This window comes from Archocentrus centrarchus, chromosome 13 (assembly GCF_007364275.1).
Source record: "Archocentrus centrarchus isolate MPI-CPG fArcCen1 chromosome 13, fArcCen1, whole genome shotgun sequence".
Lineage (NCBI taxonomy): Eukaryota > Metazoa > Chordata > Actinopteri > Cichliformes > Cichlidae > Archocentrus > Archocentrus centrarchus.
In genome coordinates, this window is record NC_044358.1 from 24,409,510 (window position 1) to 24,429,201 (window position 19,692).

Genomic DNA, 19,692 nt, shown 5'->3' on the forward strand with positions numbered 1-19,692 from the left:
CAAATACAAAAAAAACATTTATCTGCAATAGACTCAGGGAGAACCAATTTAGAATTCTTCACGGGCTACAGCGTACTCCGCAGTTTACACATAAACTTCACTCTCAATATTCACCTCTCTGTTTAAAATGTAACACAGTTGTGGGCGACTACTATCATTGTATCTGGCAATGTGTATCGATAAACAGGTTTTGGAAGAACGTTGTCACAGAACTCCATTCTATTTTTCATCAAACTATTCCTATGGATCCTAGGTTGTTTCTTTTTGGTTTGTCTGTGCATGGCCTGATCCTGACGCCTGAGCAGATGATGTTACTATGCAAACTTCTACATCTGGCAAGACGTTTCATTCTGTTACCATGGATCCAAGGACAGCCCCCTTTTGTTACACAATGGTACAGTGAGACATTTAGGGTCTTCACAATGGAGCGCCTCAGTGCCCTAATAAAGGGTAATTTGGGTGCCTTTTATAAAATATGGAAACCCCTTTTGGATTATTTACCTCAGGATTTAACCTCCTGAGACCCGAGCTTCTGTTTGCAATGCATTTTCAATTTCTCCCAGATATTTGTGATTAGATGGACCTGAAATGTATATATACTAAGCTTCCTCTTTGAACAAGAAGTTGTTACATACTTTTTGTGAGAAAAAAAGATGTCCTCAGATGTGGACACAGGGATTATTTTATAGCATAACACAACAAAAACAACATGACTTAAAGTATTAAATACTCTTGAGTACAATGAAATATAAGGTGCAGCAAAGCCAAAATGTAATGTCTCCATAGGTGGACGCAGGGTCTCAGGAGGTTAAATGATATACTTTGCAAAGGAGGGTCACATTTTATTTTCAGACATAACCAGTGTTAAGTGTACTTTATTTTACGTATGTTCTGTGCTGGCCTGTTCTGGGGTTTTTTTTGGTTTGGTTTGGTTTTTCCTTTTTCTCTCTTGTTATTTTTGCATAATAAGTAAATGTTCAATAAAATATATTAAAGAAAAAAAAACAGAGTTAAAAGGGGTGAATGAAGAAGAAACATTCACAGTGAATCCTGGGAAATCCCCAGCAACCTAGGCCTACAGTATAGCAGTATAACCATATGTCTATGAGTATAACTATGGAAAGGTTCAGGGTTACCTGATCCAGTCAGAACCTTTAACTATGATGTTATAAAGTCACAGATCAAAGCCACGGAATGTAGAATGTTGTCAAGACTGTAACTAGAGTGAAGACAGAGGAATGTAGAATGTTTTCAAGACTGTAACTAGAGTGAAGACAGTTTCACCAAACTTTCGGATTACAACACGAAAGATCAACAAGCTCGTATTTCTCGAAACATAGGAGATTTTATCTACAAGATAAACCAAACCTTGAGTGTTTATCCCTGTAATGGCATCAGTCATGTGCTCCAACGTACATGCCAGAGACAAGTTAGTCCCTGGAAGCTGGCTCACCTCTGAATTCTCCACCTACCAAGTATCAACTATCCTTGGAGAGGGGACTTTCGGCAAGGTTGTAAAATGTGTCAGGATGGCTGACAAGAAAACTGTAGCCATCAAAGTAACAAAAAAAGAAGCCTTTGAATGGATGGCAAAGGAAGAGGTATAAACTGCTCCTTACAATTTCTGTTTCAAAGATGTGTGTAGTGGATGTGAAAACTGTATTTGCAGAAATACTTATTGTGCAGTACAAATGTCAAACTAATGTTAAACCCATCTGTGACCTATGTTTCCAGCTGGATATCCTATACAAACTCAGCCTGTATAACTCCCATGAACACAACTTGACTGAATGGCACCGGGCTTTTATAGATAGTGGCCGTACATGTCTGGAGTTTGAGTGTCTAGACAAAAGTCTTTTTGACTTCATGCAAGAAAGACATTTCCAACCGCTGAGTTTAATGGCAATTCGACCAATCGTCGTGCAGGTATGTTTAACTCTGTGATTCTTCATATTAATAAGTGCTTTCAAAATGGAAACTGATCAAATTTAATCATGACATTTTCTTTGGTACCTTTCAGATGGCAGTAGCTCTGAAACATCTCAAGTCTGTTGGAATTATACACGCAGACCTCAAATTACAGAATGTGATGTTAGTCAATCACCAACAAGAGCCGTACCGAATTAAAGTGATTGACTTTGGCCTGGCTTGTGAGACCTCAGCTGCGACAGTGGGTTCTTACATTCAGAGCCGTCCATATCGGTGAGTAGCTGGACTCAAATCTGATCTTACTCACACAATCACACAAACCTCCTGAGTCTGTGGTTTCTGTTAGCTGTAGTATAAATCATACTTAGCCAAATGATCGAGATTGACAACAAATGTAACAATTACAATCATTGCTCTTTGTCCTAAATCAGGTCCCCAGAGATTATTCTAGGCCTTCCATTTACAGAGGCCATAGACGTTTGGTCTCTGGGAAACATTGCTGCCTATCTGTACCTCGGTTCCCTGCTGTACCCTGGCTATACTGAATATGATATGGTGAGTAAACAGTAGCCCCAGAGTCTGCTTTTTGCTTGACTGAAATATATGACAAAAGTCTGCGCTGGACTCCCAGTTTGACTACATTTTTTGCTGTATTTACAGATGAACTACATAGTAGAAACCCAAGGGAACCCACCAGAAAAAATGTTAAACTCTGGGCTAAAGACCTCCTGCTTTTTCTACAAAGAGTTCAATTCCACCACCAGCAACTGGAAACTCAAGGTACCCACCACTTCACCAATGCGCTGCTTATTCCTATATGTCAGTCTCTGAACTCACTTGCAATCTACTTCTTTTCTAACCCTCGATTTTTAACATATCCCTATCTTTTCAGACGCCTGAACAATTTTTTGAAGAGTCAGGGATTAAGCCCACAGAGAGAAGAGGAAGAAACTTTACATCTCTGAATGACCTCTTACATGTATGTACACTTTGGCCGTACAGTGGGTACAAAAAAAAAAGGGAAAAACTTATGTCACTCAAACACTCAAGTTTTTTTTGGTTGACATTTGTTGCTTTCTTCATCTTTCAGTTCCAGCAACTCGGGGCTCAGACATTTACAGATAAAGCTGCAGAAATGTGTGATCTCTTGATGTTTGTTGAAATGGTGAAAGAAATGCTTCAGCTTGATCCTGAAAGACGGATTACACCCCAACAGGTGCTGGACCATTCTTTCGCCAAAATGAACCACATAGGGTACTTGTACGACCTGAGCTCCTAGTAAGTCAACGCTTTTTATTTACAACGATTGTTCTCCCTTAACCTCCCATGTACAACACATTTCCCCACAGATCATACGTTAAAAAGAAAGGAAGTACACCCTCTTTCGATTCGAAGCTTTAACTTTGTTCTTAACAGGTTTAAATTTAGGTAAACACAACCTTGGGTAGACAGTAACACAACATTACCCTCTTAACTGCTATGTAAACAATAAGGGTGTACTTAGTTTTTCACACGCTTGTCATGGAATAATGTCAGGCTTTGTAGTTCATCTGGGGTTGTATTTACCCCATTTTAATCCTGGATAAGGACCAGATTCAACTTTTTAATTGAAAGAAAATATGTGAAAATATTTCATGCATATGAGTGAACAATTTACAATATTGAATGGTTCACTGTCTTGCAGTGTAAAGTCCTGCTATCAGCACATGGACATCTGTAAGGAAAAGAGCACAGTGTCTTCGGATAGTGGGACAGGAGTGAGCGGGTCTCTGCAGCAGCCCGTCTCTGAGAGCAGACAACCTGCCCAACAGAGGCTTCCTCCCCCTGCAGCTGAGAGCAAATTCCTAGTGGGACCCCCTTCCTCCAAGACCACCAGCCCATCAGAACAAAACTGTCCTCCCCCTTCAGATCAGAAGAGCAGCCCCAAGTGCTTCAGGCCCAGTCACTCTGAAACTGCCCAGACAGTTTCAGTCTCAAACTTTAAAAGAAAGCGCCCTGATGAGTATATAAAGGACACCAGTCAGCCAGTGAAATGGAGGAGGATTGACTGGAAAGATGTGGGTGAAAAAATACCCACCTCTTCCGAATATGAGAGGTCAGACCACGACCAAAGGGAACTCCAGTGTTCTCCGGGGCCATCCTGCTCAAACAACAGGACACAGAGTTCCAGCTCAGGGATTAAGAGGAACCTTGATCATTGGAAAACTGCTTTCAACAGACCGCATAAGAGGGCCAGAAAACACGATGAAGGCAGTTGGAGCTGCTTTTCCCGTCAGACCCGTAAGAGAGATCCAAAATGCAGTCCAGCTGAGGACCACCGCTGCAGAGAAGCAAGAAGGAGTTTGTGTTCTCTCCTTGTCTCTGTACTCTGTCTCTCTTCTCTCTTTTCTTTCCTCTCACCCCCAACCGGTCGCGGCAGATGGCCGCCCCTCCCTGAGCCTGGTTCTGCCGGAGGTTTCTTCCTCTTAAAGGGAGTTTTTCCTTCCCACTGTCGCAAAGTGCATGCTCATAGGGGGTCACTTGATTGTTGGGGTTTTCTCTGAAATACTGTAGTGTCTTTACCTTACAGTGTAAAGCGCCTTGAGGCGACTGTTGTGAACGGGCTTTACATTAAATTTGAAACTGAATAACGTTATACCAGTTTAAAAGTAAATTATGTCCTCATCATTGTCAAAGTGTTTCACAGTGTGAGATTTTTTTCTCCTTTGAAGTACTGCTCCATCAAGTACTCAGTACTCCATACTCAAGTGTATAACATAACAGTGCAACATTGAAGCATCATTTTTTTAATTAATTTTTTTCCTTTGGTTTAAATGAAGAATAGGCGTCCACTGTTAAAATACAGTATATTTATCATGCTGATGTCATTAGCGATGTTTTCAAAAGGTGTATTTGAGTCTATTTTCTATGGAACATACTCAGTGATGCTTTATCTGTCATTTTGCATGAAAATGTTAAATACATAAAGAAAAAAAATGTTTTTTCTAAAATAGTTTATTCAAGACTTAAATGACTATGAATAATATGAATAATCAGGGCTGTATTCAACTAAAGGAAATGCTGGTCAACTAAAATTGCCCTCTTCATCCAAATGATTGGTCGTGATGGCATGAACTGCACATACAATAACACAACACAATTGTTGTGTCTCTTTTCCTCGCCTGCGATGTGCGGACTGCGGGATTACGCACATGTATGAAGCAGTGAAAGCTTTTCAAGTAAAGTTGCACCTGTGAGAGGTGCAGATGCAAAATGGGAATTTATGCCGCTTTCCATCTTGCCAAAAAAAGAAAAATCAGACCAGGTCTCCACTGCTGTGTTTGCAGCTCTCAGTACTTTTTGCTGGGAAACTGGACACAGTGGGCACTTTATGCAGCGTTTTTCTGACTTTGACACGAAGAAATTCACATCACCGTTTTTACCCGAAAAAAAATGCAAAGTTTCATCAGCTTGAAATATATTATTTTCCCTGATGTTATTTTTCAAGAGAAATATAATTTTATATTTTATTTACTGTGTTGAGGAAAACCTTGCTGTTTTCTGGCCATTCAAATTCATATTGCTAATTAGCTTTAGTTTTAGCCCTGTGGAGCCCGCGACTGAGACCGTTTGTTTTTTTTTCAATTTTGGCTCGTCCGGTGATGGACTTTGACAGCTCTGCATTATCGTTTGATGTGTTTTATCGTACCGGGGGTGAGGCCTCGGAGCATCACGGGAGAGTCTGGCTCTCCAACTGGAATGTGCGCAAGTAGATGTGGATGAAAGGTGTGGAGGACCTGATGAAGCCCATCACTTCCATGCCATGCAGAGTGTTCAGCTGTCCTGGTCAGGTTAACCTATATTATAGATTTATCATAAACAGGTTTCACACAAGAGGAAAGAAATAAGATCAAAGTGAACTAAACATACATTACATGCAGCTCTGTAGCCCACAACGTTTATACTGTGTATCACAATTATCTCATGATAAACTGAAAATTATTAATATTTTAGATCCATAAAAAAAAATTACAGAGGTGCAGTGCAATACTGGAGTGATTACCGCTTGTCCTACCCACACTGTCACCAGCAACTCACGTGCCAAGTTTGAAGCAGATCAGATTGTTGATACACGCAAAAAACAAACAGAGGTTCGTTGACTTATTAAAACAATCAGACATAAGGTCTCTCAATGACTTTCGGCAAGTGGCCCTGACACCGGTCGTGATGAAATGCTTCGAGCAACTCATTTCCTTATCCTCGACATGACCGTGATGTTTGACTCTGTGTGAGGCTTTGAACCTGCAGCCTTTGTCCTGCTGTTTATGGGACATTTACACCAGAAACCTCAGTGGGAATAAAAAAAGAAAAAAAAAATCATTTGTCATGAGAATTAAGAAACAGATCACCTAGATGCAGTTTTTCTGGATTAAAATATATTTGTTTTCAGTAGGAATCCTCCTGCTGTGCAGTTTGCGGGTCACAGGTTGCAGCGTCAGCTTATGGACTGGTTTCGCCGTTCAGGCCCCTCCAGTCAAGTCGCTGTGCCCCCTGAGACTGAATTCTACTGATTCGCTTCAACTAAGTTACACAAATTCATACAATTTGTTAATGAAAACGTAAACAGCCACGTCACTGGTAAATAATTTCAGTGCGAGCTCAGTTTAATGATTCAGTTTACGCTCCTGCAGCGATCGTGGTGAGCAGCAGGACTGACTATTGAGCGGAGGGTGGATTCAGGTCAGATTTGGTTTGGTTGGTTCCTGGGAGTGCATCAGGAGCAACCACTTGACCCCAAATATACCATACCATACCATCTTTATTTATAAAGCACTTTAAAACAACCACAGCTGACACAAAGTGCTGTACATTAAAACACAAATAAATAACAATTTAATAACTCTTTCAGGTTAAAAAAAAAAAAAAAAAAAAAAAAACAGTTTAAAACTAGATCCCGCTGGAGTTAAAAGCCAAGGAAAAAAGATGGGTTTTAAGACGAACTTTAAAAGTGGACAGTGAAGGGGCCGCTCTAACCTGCAAAGGCAAGTCATTCCATAACTTAGGACCAACAACAGAGAAAGCCCTGTCCCCTCTGAGCTTCCTTCTTGATCTTGGTACCTCCAAGAGCAGCTGGTCTGCTGACCTGAGAGACCGGCAAGGTATGTAGGGGTGAAGAAGCTCAGAGAGGTAAGGCGGGGCAAGATTGTGCAAAGATTTAAAAACAAACATAAGAATCTTAAAATGAATCCTAAAATGTACAGGCAACCAGTGAAGTGAGGCCAGGACAGAGGTCATGTGCTCTCTCTTTTGAGTTCCCATCAAAAGTCGTGCAGCAGCATTTTGAACCAGCTGCAGACGTGAGAGTAGCGACTGACTGACTCCAAAATAAAGTGAATTACAGTAATCCAGTCGAGATAAAATAAAAGCATGGATCACTGTTTCAAAATGCTGCCTAGATAGAAATGCTTTTACTGATGCCAATTGCTTCAAATGATAAAAACTGGACTTAACCACAGCTCTGATTTGGCTGTCCAATTTAAAATCACTGTCCACCTTAAAACCAAGATCAGTAATAATAGGTTTAAAATATACCTCCAAGGGTCCCAGGTCAACAGAGGAGGACTCACAGGAGCCACTGGGTCCAAACACCATTACCTCTGTTTTCTTTTCATTAAAATTTAAAAAGTTCAAGGCCAACCAAGCTTTGATATCACCTAGACATGCCAGGAGATGTTTTATGGAATGGATATCCTTCTTCTTCAAGGGCAAATAAATTTGACAATCGTCAGCATAACAATGAAATGAGATTCCATGTTTTCTGAGGATAGAACCCAGAGGCAGTAAATACAGTGAGAAAAGCAGTGGGCCCAGAATATGCTGGTGTCCTTTTACCATTGCTCTGTAGAGAGCATCTTGACCTACTATCTGTGCGTGTGGTTCAACATCTGCGCAGCAGCAGACAGAAAAACACTCCAGAGTCATTATTACGGCTCAAAAGATCGCAGGCTGTCCCTTGCCCTCCCTCCAGGAATTGTTCAATGCCCGCTGCCAGAGGAGGGCACAGAACATCCTCCGGGATCCCTCACACCCTCACATCCCTCACAGCTAGAATGACATCTAGAAGGTCTGGGTTTGATTCCACCTTGGCCTGGATCTCTCACTATGTGGAGTTTGCATGTTCCCCCCCCGTGCTAGGCTCTGTGATTTTACGTGGCCTACCACTTCATGGCTCAGTTGCTGTTGTCCCCAATCGCTTCCACGTTGTTGTAATACCACTAACAGTTGACTGTGGAATATTTAGTAGTGAGGAAATTTCATGACTGGAATATACAGATGGCATCCTATCACGGTACCACGCTGGAATTCACTGAACTCCTGAGAGCGACCCATTCTTTCACAAATGTTTGTAGGAGCAGTCTGCATGCCTAGGTGCTTGGTTTATGTACCTGTGGCCATGGAAGTGATTGGAACACCTGAATTCAATGATTTGATTGGCTGAGTGAACATTTTTGGCAATATACCACAGTGTAACCGTAAGGATCGGAGCTAACCCTTGATAGTGGTGTTATTCCAGCTCTCTCAGTTTTATAGACTAGTTTTTTACTGTTATTCAAATTCAGATGTTCCCTTTGAAAAAATATAAAGCTGTAGTCTGTTAAGGAGCAACACATAAGGAAAAAGTCTGTACAGTTACAGAATGAAAGCACTTTTATAGTTTTATCTTCTCAGGTTTACACGGTCTAATATAGGAGTTGTTTGTTGACGATCCAAGTAATAGTTTAGTACTCTAATGGAGTTATTGTCAATACCTGTTAATATGAAGTTTATGAGATATGAGAAAGAAGAAAGCCTTTTTATTTTGAAAAGAAATGAAAGCAGATCTACCACAGGAATGGCATTCATACCCAAATGATTTCAAATTCTGCAACAAAAAAAAAAAATCAATGGGGGTAATGATTTCTGGCTGTCACATGGCTCAAATCACTCTGCTGGGGTAGCCACCCTCAAAGGCAGATTCAAAGGAAAAAGTTTGGAATTAATAAGCAACCCCAAATGCCACTGGCTTTTTCCAGGTGGATCAACTGACCGAAAGTGTTTTTTCATATACTATCAAGCTATTCTACTCTATGAATCTATTTTGTTAGAGGCTGTATTAACTGGCAGCATGGTGGAGGATTAACACTGGTTAACACTGGTGCCTCAGAGCAAGAAGGTCCTGGTTTGAATCCACCAGCCAGCCTTTCTGTTTGCATGTTCTCCCCATGTGTCATGTCCTGGGCCGTTGGCCCAGCGTTTTGTGTTAATTTATTTCCTGAGTTTGTCCTCCCTGTACTGTATGTTTGTCATGTTCCCAGTGTTGTGACTTGTCTGCGTGTTCCTTGGTTTATCACTTCCTGTTTTATTTTGCCAATGTGATTTCCTTGTGCTTTGTGTTTAGCTTTGCTTCCCCTGTGTAATTAGTTTCATTTGCCTCACCTGTTGTTCCCTGCTGTTTCCTCTTGCCCTGATTACCCAGTGTGTATTTAAGCCCTCAGTTTTCATTTGTTCTCTGTCGCGTCGTTGATGTTTTGTGCCCGCATGTTCCTGTGTTCCCGGTGCCTGCCCTTCGTCTCCCAGTGCCTCCCTTCCAAGGTTTTTGTGTTTGTGTTTCCCCGTTGAAATAAATCCCCTTTTTAGTTATGTTTGCTTCTGGAGTCCTTCATGTGAGTCCTTCCTCGTCCGTTTCCTCCCCGGCCATGACAGAACGACGCGACCATTACAAAACCCCCTCCGGCTCCAATTTTTTCGACGGCACTCGTCTAGCGCTGGGGGGCCCGGCGTCTTTGAACAGTCCCCGTCATCGTCACTCACCTGCCTCCCCTTTCGCTGATCCCTCCCTTCCTCGGCAGCCGCGGAGGAGAGGGAGTTCCCGGCAGCAACGGCGGAAGGCACCCCGAGACCCGAGCGGTATAACGCCGCGGACCGCTTCACCACTTCACACCCAATCCTCCGTTTCCGTGAGTAACACTGGCTTCAACGCTACTATGCCTGCGGACAATTATTCCCGTCACCCCCCTGCCTTTCCCCTCCCTGAGGTGGCAAAGCAGACCATTATCTGTTGGGTGGATTCACTGGTTATGGACCTTCTGGCTGACCCATGTGAGCAGGAACAGCAACAGCTCACGGCCCAGCTGCAAGGGCTAGTCGATGATTACCCTTGGTTATTTGGCTCTCTGCATGGGTTAGTGCAGGATTTCTTAACCTCCACCCTTCACCTACAGCAGTCCCCAGTGTCAGCTCATTCTCAGTCCCCAGTGTCAGCGCATTCTCAGTGCCCGGTGTCAGCTGTGTCTCAGTCTCCCCAGTCAGCTGTGCCTCAGGCTGCTTCCACGCAGTCAGCTCCTCTCCCTAGCTCGCAGTCAGTCTCCTCGCAGTCAGTCTCCTCGCAGTCAGCTCTAACGCCCTTAGCTCCTGCTCTCTCTAGCTCGCAGTCTGCTCTTTCTGTCTCCCGGCCTGCTTCCACGCGGCCAGTTTTGACGTACTCAGGCCCCTCTAGCCTTCAGTCGGTTTCCCTAATGTCTGTTCACCCTAGCACTCTCTCAGTTCCTCCAGTGTCAGCTCCTCCTCAGTCGCAGTGTTCCCAGTCAGCTGTAGCTCCAGCTCCTCCTCAGTCGCAGTGTTCCCAGTCAGCTGTAGCTCCAGCTCCTCCTCAGTCGCAGTGTTCCCAGTCAGCTGTAGCTCCAGCTCCTCCTCAGTCGCAGTGTTCCCAGTCAGCTGTAGCTCCAGCTCCTCCTCAGTCGCAGTGTTCCCAGTCAGCTGTAGCTCCAGCTCCTCCTCAGTCGCAGTGTTCCCAGTCAGCTGTAGCTCCAGTCGCTCTCCCTCGCCTTCAGTCAGCTCCAGTAACTCTTCCTCGGTCCCCAGTGTCAGCTGTTTCAGTGCCCTCTCAGTCAGTTCCCTCAGCCCCTGTCTTAGTTCCTTCGGTTTTGGTCCCAGTTCCCTCAGCTCCTGCTCCTTCTGTAGCTCCAGTAGTGTCAGCTCCCTCTCAGGCCCCAGTGTCAGCGAGCTCTCGGTCTGTTTCCACGCAGCCAGATCTCCCTAGCTCTCGGTCTGTCTCCACGCAGCCAGATCTCCCTAGCTCTCGGTCTGTTTCCACGCAGCCAGATCTCCCTAGCTCTCGGTCTGTTTCCACGCAGCCAGATCTCCCTAGCTCTCGGTCTGTTTCCACGCAGCCAGATCTCTCTCGCTCACAGCCCGCTCTCTCTGGCTCCCGGCCTGCTTCCACGCAGCCAGTCGTCTCCCGGCCTGCTTCCACGCAGCCAGTCGTCTCCCGGCCTGCTTCCACGCAGCCAGTCGTCTCCCGGCCTGCTTCCACGCAGCCAGTCGTCTCCCGGCCTGCTTCCACGCAGCCAGTCGTCTCCCGGCCTGCTTCCACGCAGCCAGTCGTCTCCCGGCCTGCTTCCACGCAGCCAGTCGTCTCCCGGCCTGCTTCCACGCAGTCCCCTGCACCTCGGCTATTCCTCGAGCAGCCCCTGCTGCTCAATAAAGCAGCAGTGTGCCCTGTTCCGCGGTCCCAGCCTACGCATCCGGTGCCTCACTATGTAGGCCCCGTTCAGCCCATGGGCTCAGCTCACTCCAAGCCGATGGGGGTCTCCGCTCAGTCCGAGCACTCCGCGCCAGAGGGCCCCGCTCAGTCCGAGCCGATGGGGGTCTCCGCTCAGTCCGAGCCGATGGGGGTCTCCGCTCAGTCCGAGCGCTCCGCGCCAGAGGGTCCCGCTCAGTCCGAGCCGATGGGGGTCTCCGCTCAGTCCGAGCCAGGGGGTCCCGCTCAGTCCGAGCACTCCGAGCCAGGGGGTCCCGCTCAGTCCGAGCCGATGGGGGTCTCCGCTCAGTCCGAGCGCTCCACGTCACCCGAGGGTTCCCCACCAGAGCCCGGGGTCGCCCTTCTCCGCCGCCGCATGCCCCGCGGTCGGCCTCCAGTGTCTGCTCCCCGTCGCCGCCGCCGCACGCCCCGCGGTCGGCCTCCAGTGACCCCTCATCGTTGCCGCCGCCGCTGGGAGCGCGGTCGGCCTCCAGTGACCCCTCGTCGTTGCCGCCGCCGCTGGGAGCGCGGTCGGCCTCCAGTGACTCCCCCTCGTCCTCGTCGCCGCCGCCGCTGGGAGCGCGGTCGGCCTCCAGTGACTCCCCCTCGTCCTCGTCGCCGCCGCCGCTGGGAGCGCGGTCGGCCTCCAGTGACTCCCCCTCGTCCTCGTCGCCGCCGCCGCTGGGAGCGCGGTCGGCCTCCAGTGACTCCCCCTCGTCCTCGTCGCCGCCGCCGCTGGGAGCGCGGTCGGCCTCCAGTGACTCCCCCTCGTCCTCGTCGCCGCCGCCGCTGGGAGCGCGGTCGGCCTCCAGTGACTCCCTCTCGTCCTCGTCGCCGCCGCCGCTGGGAGCGCGGTCGGCCTCCAGTGATTCCCTCTCGTCCTCGTCGCCGCCGCCGCTGGGAGCGCGGTCGGCCTCCCTCGTTGGGATTTTGCTTTGTGGCCCCTTGGCCTCTGCGGCCTCCTGAACTGTGTTTTTTGTTTTTGGATTTCCCACTGACTCCCCTGAACTGTGGACTGTTTTTTCCCCTGCTGTTTTTTGTTTTGTCATAGCTCCTGGACTGTTCCTTGTTTCGGCCCCCTGTTTTGGACATTGGAGCTCTCCGGCATTGTGCCGTCGCTTTTTGTTTCATCCGGTTTTTTTTTTTTTTTTTTTGCTTCTCGTCCCCGTGTTTTGTTCTTGTTTGGACTGTGTTGCCTCTGCTCTGCCTCATTTTGATGCCCCCTGTTGGACTGTCTCCGGCCTTGTGCCGTCGCCTTTTGTTCTGGTCCTGTGTTTTTGTTTTCTTCCTGTCCGGGTTTGATTTGTTTTGTTCACGCCCTGTGATTTCTGTTTTGCTCCCTGTCTTTGTTTTTGTTTCGGGCCCTCCCTCCTGGTCCCCCGCCTCCCGCCCTGGTCTGGTTTTGTTTCTGGTTTTGGCCGTCGGGAGCCGGCCTTTGAGGGGGGGGTACTGTCATGTCCTGGGCCGTTGGCCCAGCGTTTTGTGTTAATTTATTTCCTGAGTTTGTCCTCCCTGTATGTTTGTCATGTTCCCAGTGTTGTGACTTGTCTGCGTGTTCCTTGGTTTATCACTTCCTGTTTTATTTTGCCAATGTGATTTCCTTGTGCTTTGTGTTTAGCTTTGCTTCCCCTGTGTAATTAGTTTCATTTGCCTCACCTGTTGTTCCCTGCTGTTTCCTCTTGCCCTGATTACCCATTGTGTATTTAAGCCCTCAGTTTTCATTTGTTCTCTGTCGCGTCGTTGATGTTTTGTGCCCGCATGTTCCTGTGTTCCCTGTGCCTGCCCTTCGTCTCCCTGTGCCTCCCTTCCAAGGTTTTTGTATTTGTGTTTCCCCGTTGAAATAAATCCCCTTTTTAGTTATGTTTGCTTCTGGAGTCCTTCATGTGAGTCCTTCCTCGTCCGTTTCCTCCCCGGCCATGACACCATGGCTGTGTGGGTTCTCTCCAGCTTCCCCCCACAGTCCACAATATGCAGTTAGTGGGGTTAGGTTAATCTGTGATTCTAAATTGTCCATAGGTGTGAATTTGAGCCTGAATAGTTGTCTGTGTCAGCTCTGCAACAGGCTGGCAACCTGTCCAGGGTGCACCCTGCCTCGCGCTCTATGATATCCTTTTCAGGGTTGCAGGGGGGCTGGAGGCTAAGAGGATTGACTCTATAGAAAAAAGGCCCACATTTGTGCTGAGTGAGAAAAAAAAATCTTACACAGCGGACATAAAAAAACTATTTAGATGAGCACAAAGAAGAACAGACTGGAATGAGCCAAAAACAAAAAAAACAATAAACAAGACAAAAAATCTAGGAAATCAGGAGGGACTAATGATATTAAATCCTCTCACAACTGAAAGGTCCAAAATTCATTGGGAAACAGATTTGGGGGTTGAGCTTAGCAGTGAAATATGGTCGAGGGCTTTTTCACAAATACAAAAAAAACATTTATCTGCAATAGACTCAGGGAGAACCAATTTAGAATTCTTCACGGGCTACAGCGTACTCCGCAGTTTACACATAAACTTCACTCTCAATATTCACCTCTCTGTTTAAAATGTAACACAGTTGTGGGCGACTACTATCATTGTATCTGGCAATGTGTATCGATAAACAGGTTTTGGAAGAACGTTGTCACAGAACTCCATTCTATTTTTCATCAAACTATTCCTATGGATCCTAGGTTGTTTCTTTTTGGTTTGTCTGTGCATGGCCTGATCCTGACGCCTGAGCAGATGGTGTTACTATGCAAACTTCTACATCTGGCAAGACTTTTCATTCTGTTACTGTGGATCCAAGGACAGCCCCCTTTTGTTACACAATGGTACAGAGAGACATTTAGGGTCTTCACAATGGAGCGCCTCAGTGCCCTAATAAAGGGTAATTTGGGTGCCTTTTATAAAATATGGAAACCCCTTTTGGATTATTTACCTCAGGATTTAACCTCCTGAGACCCGAGCTTCTGTTTGCAATGCATTTTCAATTTCTCCCAGATATTTGTGATTAGATGGACCTGAAATGTGTATATATACTAAGCTTCCTCTTTGAACAAGAAGTTGTTACATACTTTTTGTGAGAAAAAAAGATGTCCTCAGATGTGGACACAGGGATTATTTTATAGCATAACACAACAAAAACAACATGACTTAAAGTATTAAATACTCTTGAGTACAATGAAATATAAGGTGCAGCAAAGCCAAAATGTAATGTCTCCATAGGTGGACGCAGGGTCTCAGGAGGTTAAATGATATACTTTGCAAAGGAGGGTCACATTTTATTTTCAGACATAACCAGTGTTAAGTGTACTTTATTTTACGTATGTTCTGTGCTGGCCTGTTCTGGGGTTTTTTTTGGTTTGGTTTGGTTTTTCCTTTTTCTCTCTTGTTATTTTTGCATAATAAGTAAATGTTCAATAAAATATATTAAAGAAAAAAAAACAGAGTTAAAAGGGGTGAATGAAGAAGAAACATTCACAGTGCATCCTGGGAAATCCCCAGCAACCTAGGCCTACAGTATAGCAGTATAACCATATGTCTATGAGTATAACTATGGAAAGGTTCAGGGTTACCTGATCCAGTCAGAACCTTTAACTATGATGTTATAAAGTCACAGATCAAAGCCACGGAATGTAGAATGTTGTCAAGACTGTAACTAGAGTGAAGACAGAGGAATGTAGAATGTTTTCAAGACTGTAACTAGAGTGAAGACAGTTTCACCAAACTTTCGGATTACAACACGAAAGATCAACAAGCTCGTATTTCTCGAAACATAGGAGATTTTATCTACAAGATAAACCAAACCTTGAGTGTTTATCCCTGTAATGGCATGCTCGACGTGCTCCAACGTACATGCCAGAGACAAGTTAGTCCCTGGAAGCTGGCTCACCTCTGAATTCTCCACCTACCAAGTATCAACTATCCTTGGAGAGGGGACTTTCGGCAAGGTTGTAAAATGTGTCAGGATGGCTGACAAGAAAACTGTAGCCATCAAAGTAACAAAAAAAGAAGCCTTTGAATGGATGGCAAAGGAAGAGGTATAAACTGCTCCTTACAATTTCTGTTTCAAAGATGTGTGTAGTGGATGCGAAAACTGTCTTTGCAGAAATACTTATTGTGCAGTACAAATGTCAAACTAATGTTAAACCCATCTGTGACCTATGTTTCCAGCTGGATATCCTATACAAACTCAGCCTGTATAACTCCCATGAACACAACTTGACTGAATGGCACCGGGCTTTTATAGATAGTGGCCGTACATGTCTGGAGTTTGAGTGCCTAGACAAAAGTCTTTATGACTTCATGCAAGAAAGACATTTCCAACCGCTGAGTTTAATGGCAATTCGACCAATCGTCGTGCAGGTATGTTTAACTCTGTGATTCTTCATATTAATAAGTGCTTTCAAAATGGAAACTGATCAAATTTAATCATGACATTTTCTTTGGTACCTTTCAGATGGCAGTAGCTCTGAAACATCTCAAGTCTGTTGGAATTATACACGCAGACCTCAAATTACAGAATGTGATGTTAGTCAATCACCAACAAGAGCCGTACCGAATTAAAGTGATTGACTTTGGCCTGGCTTGTGAGACCTCAGCTGCGACAGTGGGTTCTTACATTCAGAGCCGTCCATATCGGTGAGTAGCTGGACTCAAATCTGATCTTACTCACACAATCACACAAACCTCCTGAGTCTGTGGTTTCTGTTAGCTGTAGTATAAATCATACTTAGCCAAATGATCGAGATTGACAACAAATGTAACAATTACAATCATTGCTCTTTGTCCTAAATCAGGTCCCCAGAGATTATTCTAGGCCTTCCATTTACAGAGGCCATAGACGTTTGGTCTCTGGGAAACATTGCTGCCTATCTGTACCTCGGTTCCCTGCTGTACCCTGGCTATACTGAATATGATATGGTGAGTAAACAGTAGCCCCAGAGTCTGCTTTTTGCTTGACTGAAATATATGACAAAAGTCTGCGCTGGACTCCCAGTTTGACTACATTTTTTGCTGTATTTACAGATGAACTACATAGTAGAAACCCAAGGGAACCCACCAGAAAAAATGTTAAACACTGGGCTAAAGACCTCCTGCTTTTTCTACAAAGAGTTCAATTCCACCACCAGCAACTGGAAACTCAAGGTACCCACCACTTCACCAATGCGCTGCTTATTCCTATATGTCAGTCTCTGAACTCACTTGCAATCTACTTCTTTTCTAACCCTCGATGTTTAACATATCCCTATCTTTTCAGACGCCTGAACAATTTTTTGAAGAGTCAGGGATTAAGCCCACAGAGAGAAGAGGAAGAAACTTTACATCTCTGAATGACCTCTTACATGTATGTACACTTTGGCCGTACAGTGGGTACAAAAAAAAAGGGAAAAACTTATGTCACTCAAACACTCAAGTTTTTTTTTGGTTGACATTTGTTGCTTTCTTCATCTTTCAGTTCCAGCAACTCGGGGCTCAGACATTTACAGATAAAGCTGCAGAAATGTGTGATCTCTTGATGTTTGTTGAAATGGTGAAAGAAATGCTTCAGCTTGATCCTGAAAGACGGATTACACCCCAACAGGTGCTGGACCATTCTTTCGCCAAAATGAACCACATAGGGTACTTGTACGACCTGAGCTCCTAGTAAGTCAACGCTTTTTATTTACAACGATTGTTCTCCCTTAACCTCCCATGTACAACACATTTCCCCACAGATCATACGTTAAAAAGAAAGGAAGTACACCCTCTTTCGATTCTAAGCTTTAACTTTGTTCTTAACAGGTTTAAATTTAGGTAAACACAACCTTGGGTAGACAGTAACACAACATTACCCTCTTAACTGCTATGTAAACAATAAGGGTGTACTTAGTTTTTCACACGCTTGTCATGGAATAATGTCAGGCTTTGTAGTTCATCTGGGGTTGTATTTACCCCCATTTTAATCCTGGATAAGGACCAGATTCAACTTTTTAATTGAAAGAAAATATGTGAAAATATTTCATGCATATGAGTGAATAATTTACAATATTGAATGGTTCACTGTCTTGCAGTGTAAAGTCCTGCTATCAGCACATGGACATCTGTAAGGAAAAGAGCACAGTGTCTTCGGATAGTGGGACAGGAGTGAGCGGGTCTCTGCAGCAGCCCGTCTCTGAGAGCAGACAACCTGCCCAACAGAGGCTTCCTCCCCCTGCAGCTGAGAGCAAATTCCTAGTGGGACCCCCTTCCTCCAAGACCACCAGCCCATCAGAACAAAACTGTCCTCCCCCTTCAGATCAGAAGAGCAGCCCCAAGTGCTTCAGGCCCAGTCACTCTGAAACTGCCCAGACAGTTTCAGTCTCAAACTTTAAAAGAAAGCGCCCTGATGAGGATATAAAGGACACCAGTCAGCCAGTGAAATGGAGGAGGATTGACTGGAAAGATGTGGGTGAAAAAATACCCACCTCTTCCGAATATGAGAGGTCAGACCACGACCAAAGGGAACTCCAGTGTTCTCCGGGGCCATCCTGCTCAAACAACAGGACACAGAGTTCCAGCTCAGGGATTAAGAGGAACCTTGATCATTGGAAAACTGCTTTCAACAGACAGCATAAGAGGGCCAGAAAACACGATGAAGGCAGTTGGAGCTGCTTTTCCCGTCAGACCCGTCAGAGAGATCCAAAATGCAGTCCAGCTGAGGACCACCGCTGCAGAGAAGCAAGAAGGAGGAGCAGCAGAGTGCCATCCAATTCCTCCCACAAATCAAGAGCGTCGTGACAAAGTGGATGATATGCTCCAAAAGTCATCTCGCTCTTAAAGTAAATGTTCAGTTAGCAATTCAAAGCAATATGTTAATAGGTGAAACTCGACGTAATGCAGGGTCAATCTACAGCGTTAGACAGTTGACCCTGAATCATCCCTTAGTCTTCCTGCTTACCATGATGCACTAATCCCATGATGCTTCTGCACTGCTGCATGTCATTAACTTTTGTCCTCTCTTTCCAACAGTTTGTGTTCTCTCCTTGTCTCTGTACTCTGTCTCTCTTCTCTCTTTTCTTTCCTCTCACCCCCAACCGGTCGCGGCAGATTGCCGCCCCTCCCTGAGCCTGGTTCTGCCGGAGGTTTCTTCCTCTTAAAGGGAGTTTTTCCTTCCCACTGTCGCAAAGTGCATGCTCATAGGGGGTCACTTGATTGTTGGGGTTTTCTCTGAAATACTGTAGTGTCTTTACCTTACAGTGTAAAGCGCCTTGAGGCGACTGTTGTGAACGGGCTTTACATTAAATTTGAAACTGAATAACATTATACCAGTTTAAAAGTAAATTATGTCCTCATCATTGTCAAAGTGTTTCACAGTGTGAGATTTTTTTTCCGCTTTGAAGTACTGCTCCATCAAGTACTCAGTACTCCATACTCAAGTGTATAACATAACAGTGCAACATTGAAGCATCATTTTTTTAATTAATTTTTTTCCTTTGGTTTAAATGAAGAATAGGCGTCCACTGTTAAAATACAGTATATTTATCATGCTGATGTCATTAGCGATGTTTTCAAAAGGTCTATTTGAGTCTATTTTCTATGGAACATACTCAGTGATGCTTTATCTGTCATTTTGCATGAAAATGTTAAATACATAAAGAAAAAAAATGTTTTTTCTAAAATAGTTTATTCAAGACTTAAATGACTATGAATAATATGAATAATCAGGGCTGTATTCAACTAAAGGAAATGCTGGTCAACTAAAATTGCCCTCTTCATCCAAATGATTGGTCGTGATGGCATGAACTGCACATACAATAACACAACACAATTGTTGTGTCTCTTTTCCTCACCTGCGATGTGCGGACTGCGGGATTACGCACATGTATGAAGCAGTGAAAGCTTTTCAAGTAAAGTTGCACCTGTGAGAGGTGCAGATGCAAAATGGGAATTTATGCCGCTTTCCATCTTGCCAAAAAAAGAAAAATCAGACCAGGTCTCCACTGCTGTGTTTGCAGCTCTCAGCACTTTTTGCTGGGAAACTGGACACAGTGGGCACTTTATGCAGCGTTTTTCCGACTTTGACACGAAGAAATTCACATCACAGTTTTTACCCGAAAAAAAATGCAAAGTTTCATCAGCTTGAAATATATTATTTTCCCTGATGTTATTTTTCAAGAGAAATATAATTTTATATTTTATTTACTGTGTTGAGGAAAACCTTGCTGTTTTCTGGCCATTCAAATTCATATTGCTAATTAGCTTTAGTTTTAGCCCTGTGGAGCCCGC

General features: G+C 44.8%; 1 protein-coding gene across 1 annotated transcript; it reads left to right on the forward strand.

Moving 5' to 3' along the window:
• The first annotated feature begins 1,185 nt into the window (after positions 1 to 1,185).
• Positions 1,186 to 18,204, forward strand: LOC115790478 (homeodomain-interacting protein kinase 2-like). Its single transcript, XM_030744284.1, has 16 exons — positions 1,186 to 1,601; positions 1,735 to 1,926; positions 2,021 to 2,202; positions 2,361 to 2,484; positions 2,590 to 2,709; positions 2,822 to 2,908; positions 3,020 to 3,207; positions 3,614 to 4,024; positions 15,308 to 15,485; positions 15,619 to 15,810; positions 15,905 to 16,086; positions 16,245 to 16,368; positions 16,474 to 16,593; positions 16,706 to 16,792; positions 16,904 to 17,091; positions 17,499 to 18,204. The coding sequence occupies exons 1-16, from the start codon at positions 1,389 to 1,391 to the stop codon at positions 18,202 to 18,204; spliced, it is 3,294 nt and encodes a 1,097-aa protein (XP_030600144.1). The 5' UTR covers positions 1,186 to 1,388.
• The last annotated feature ends 1,488 nt before the right edge of the window (positions 18,205 to 19,692 follow it).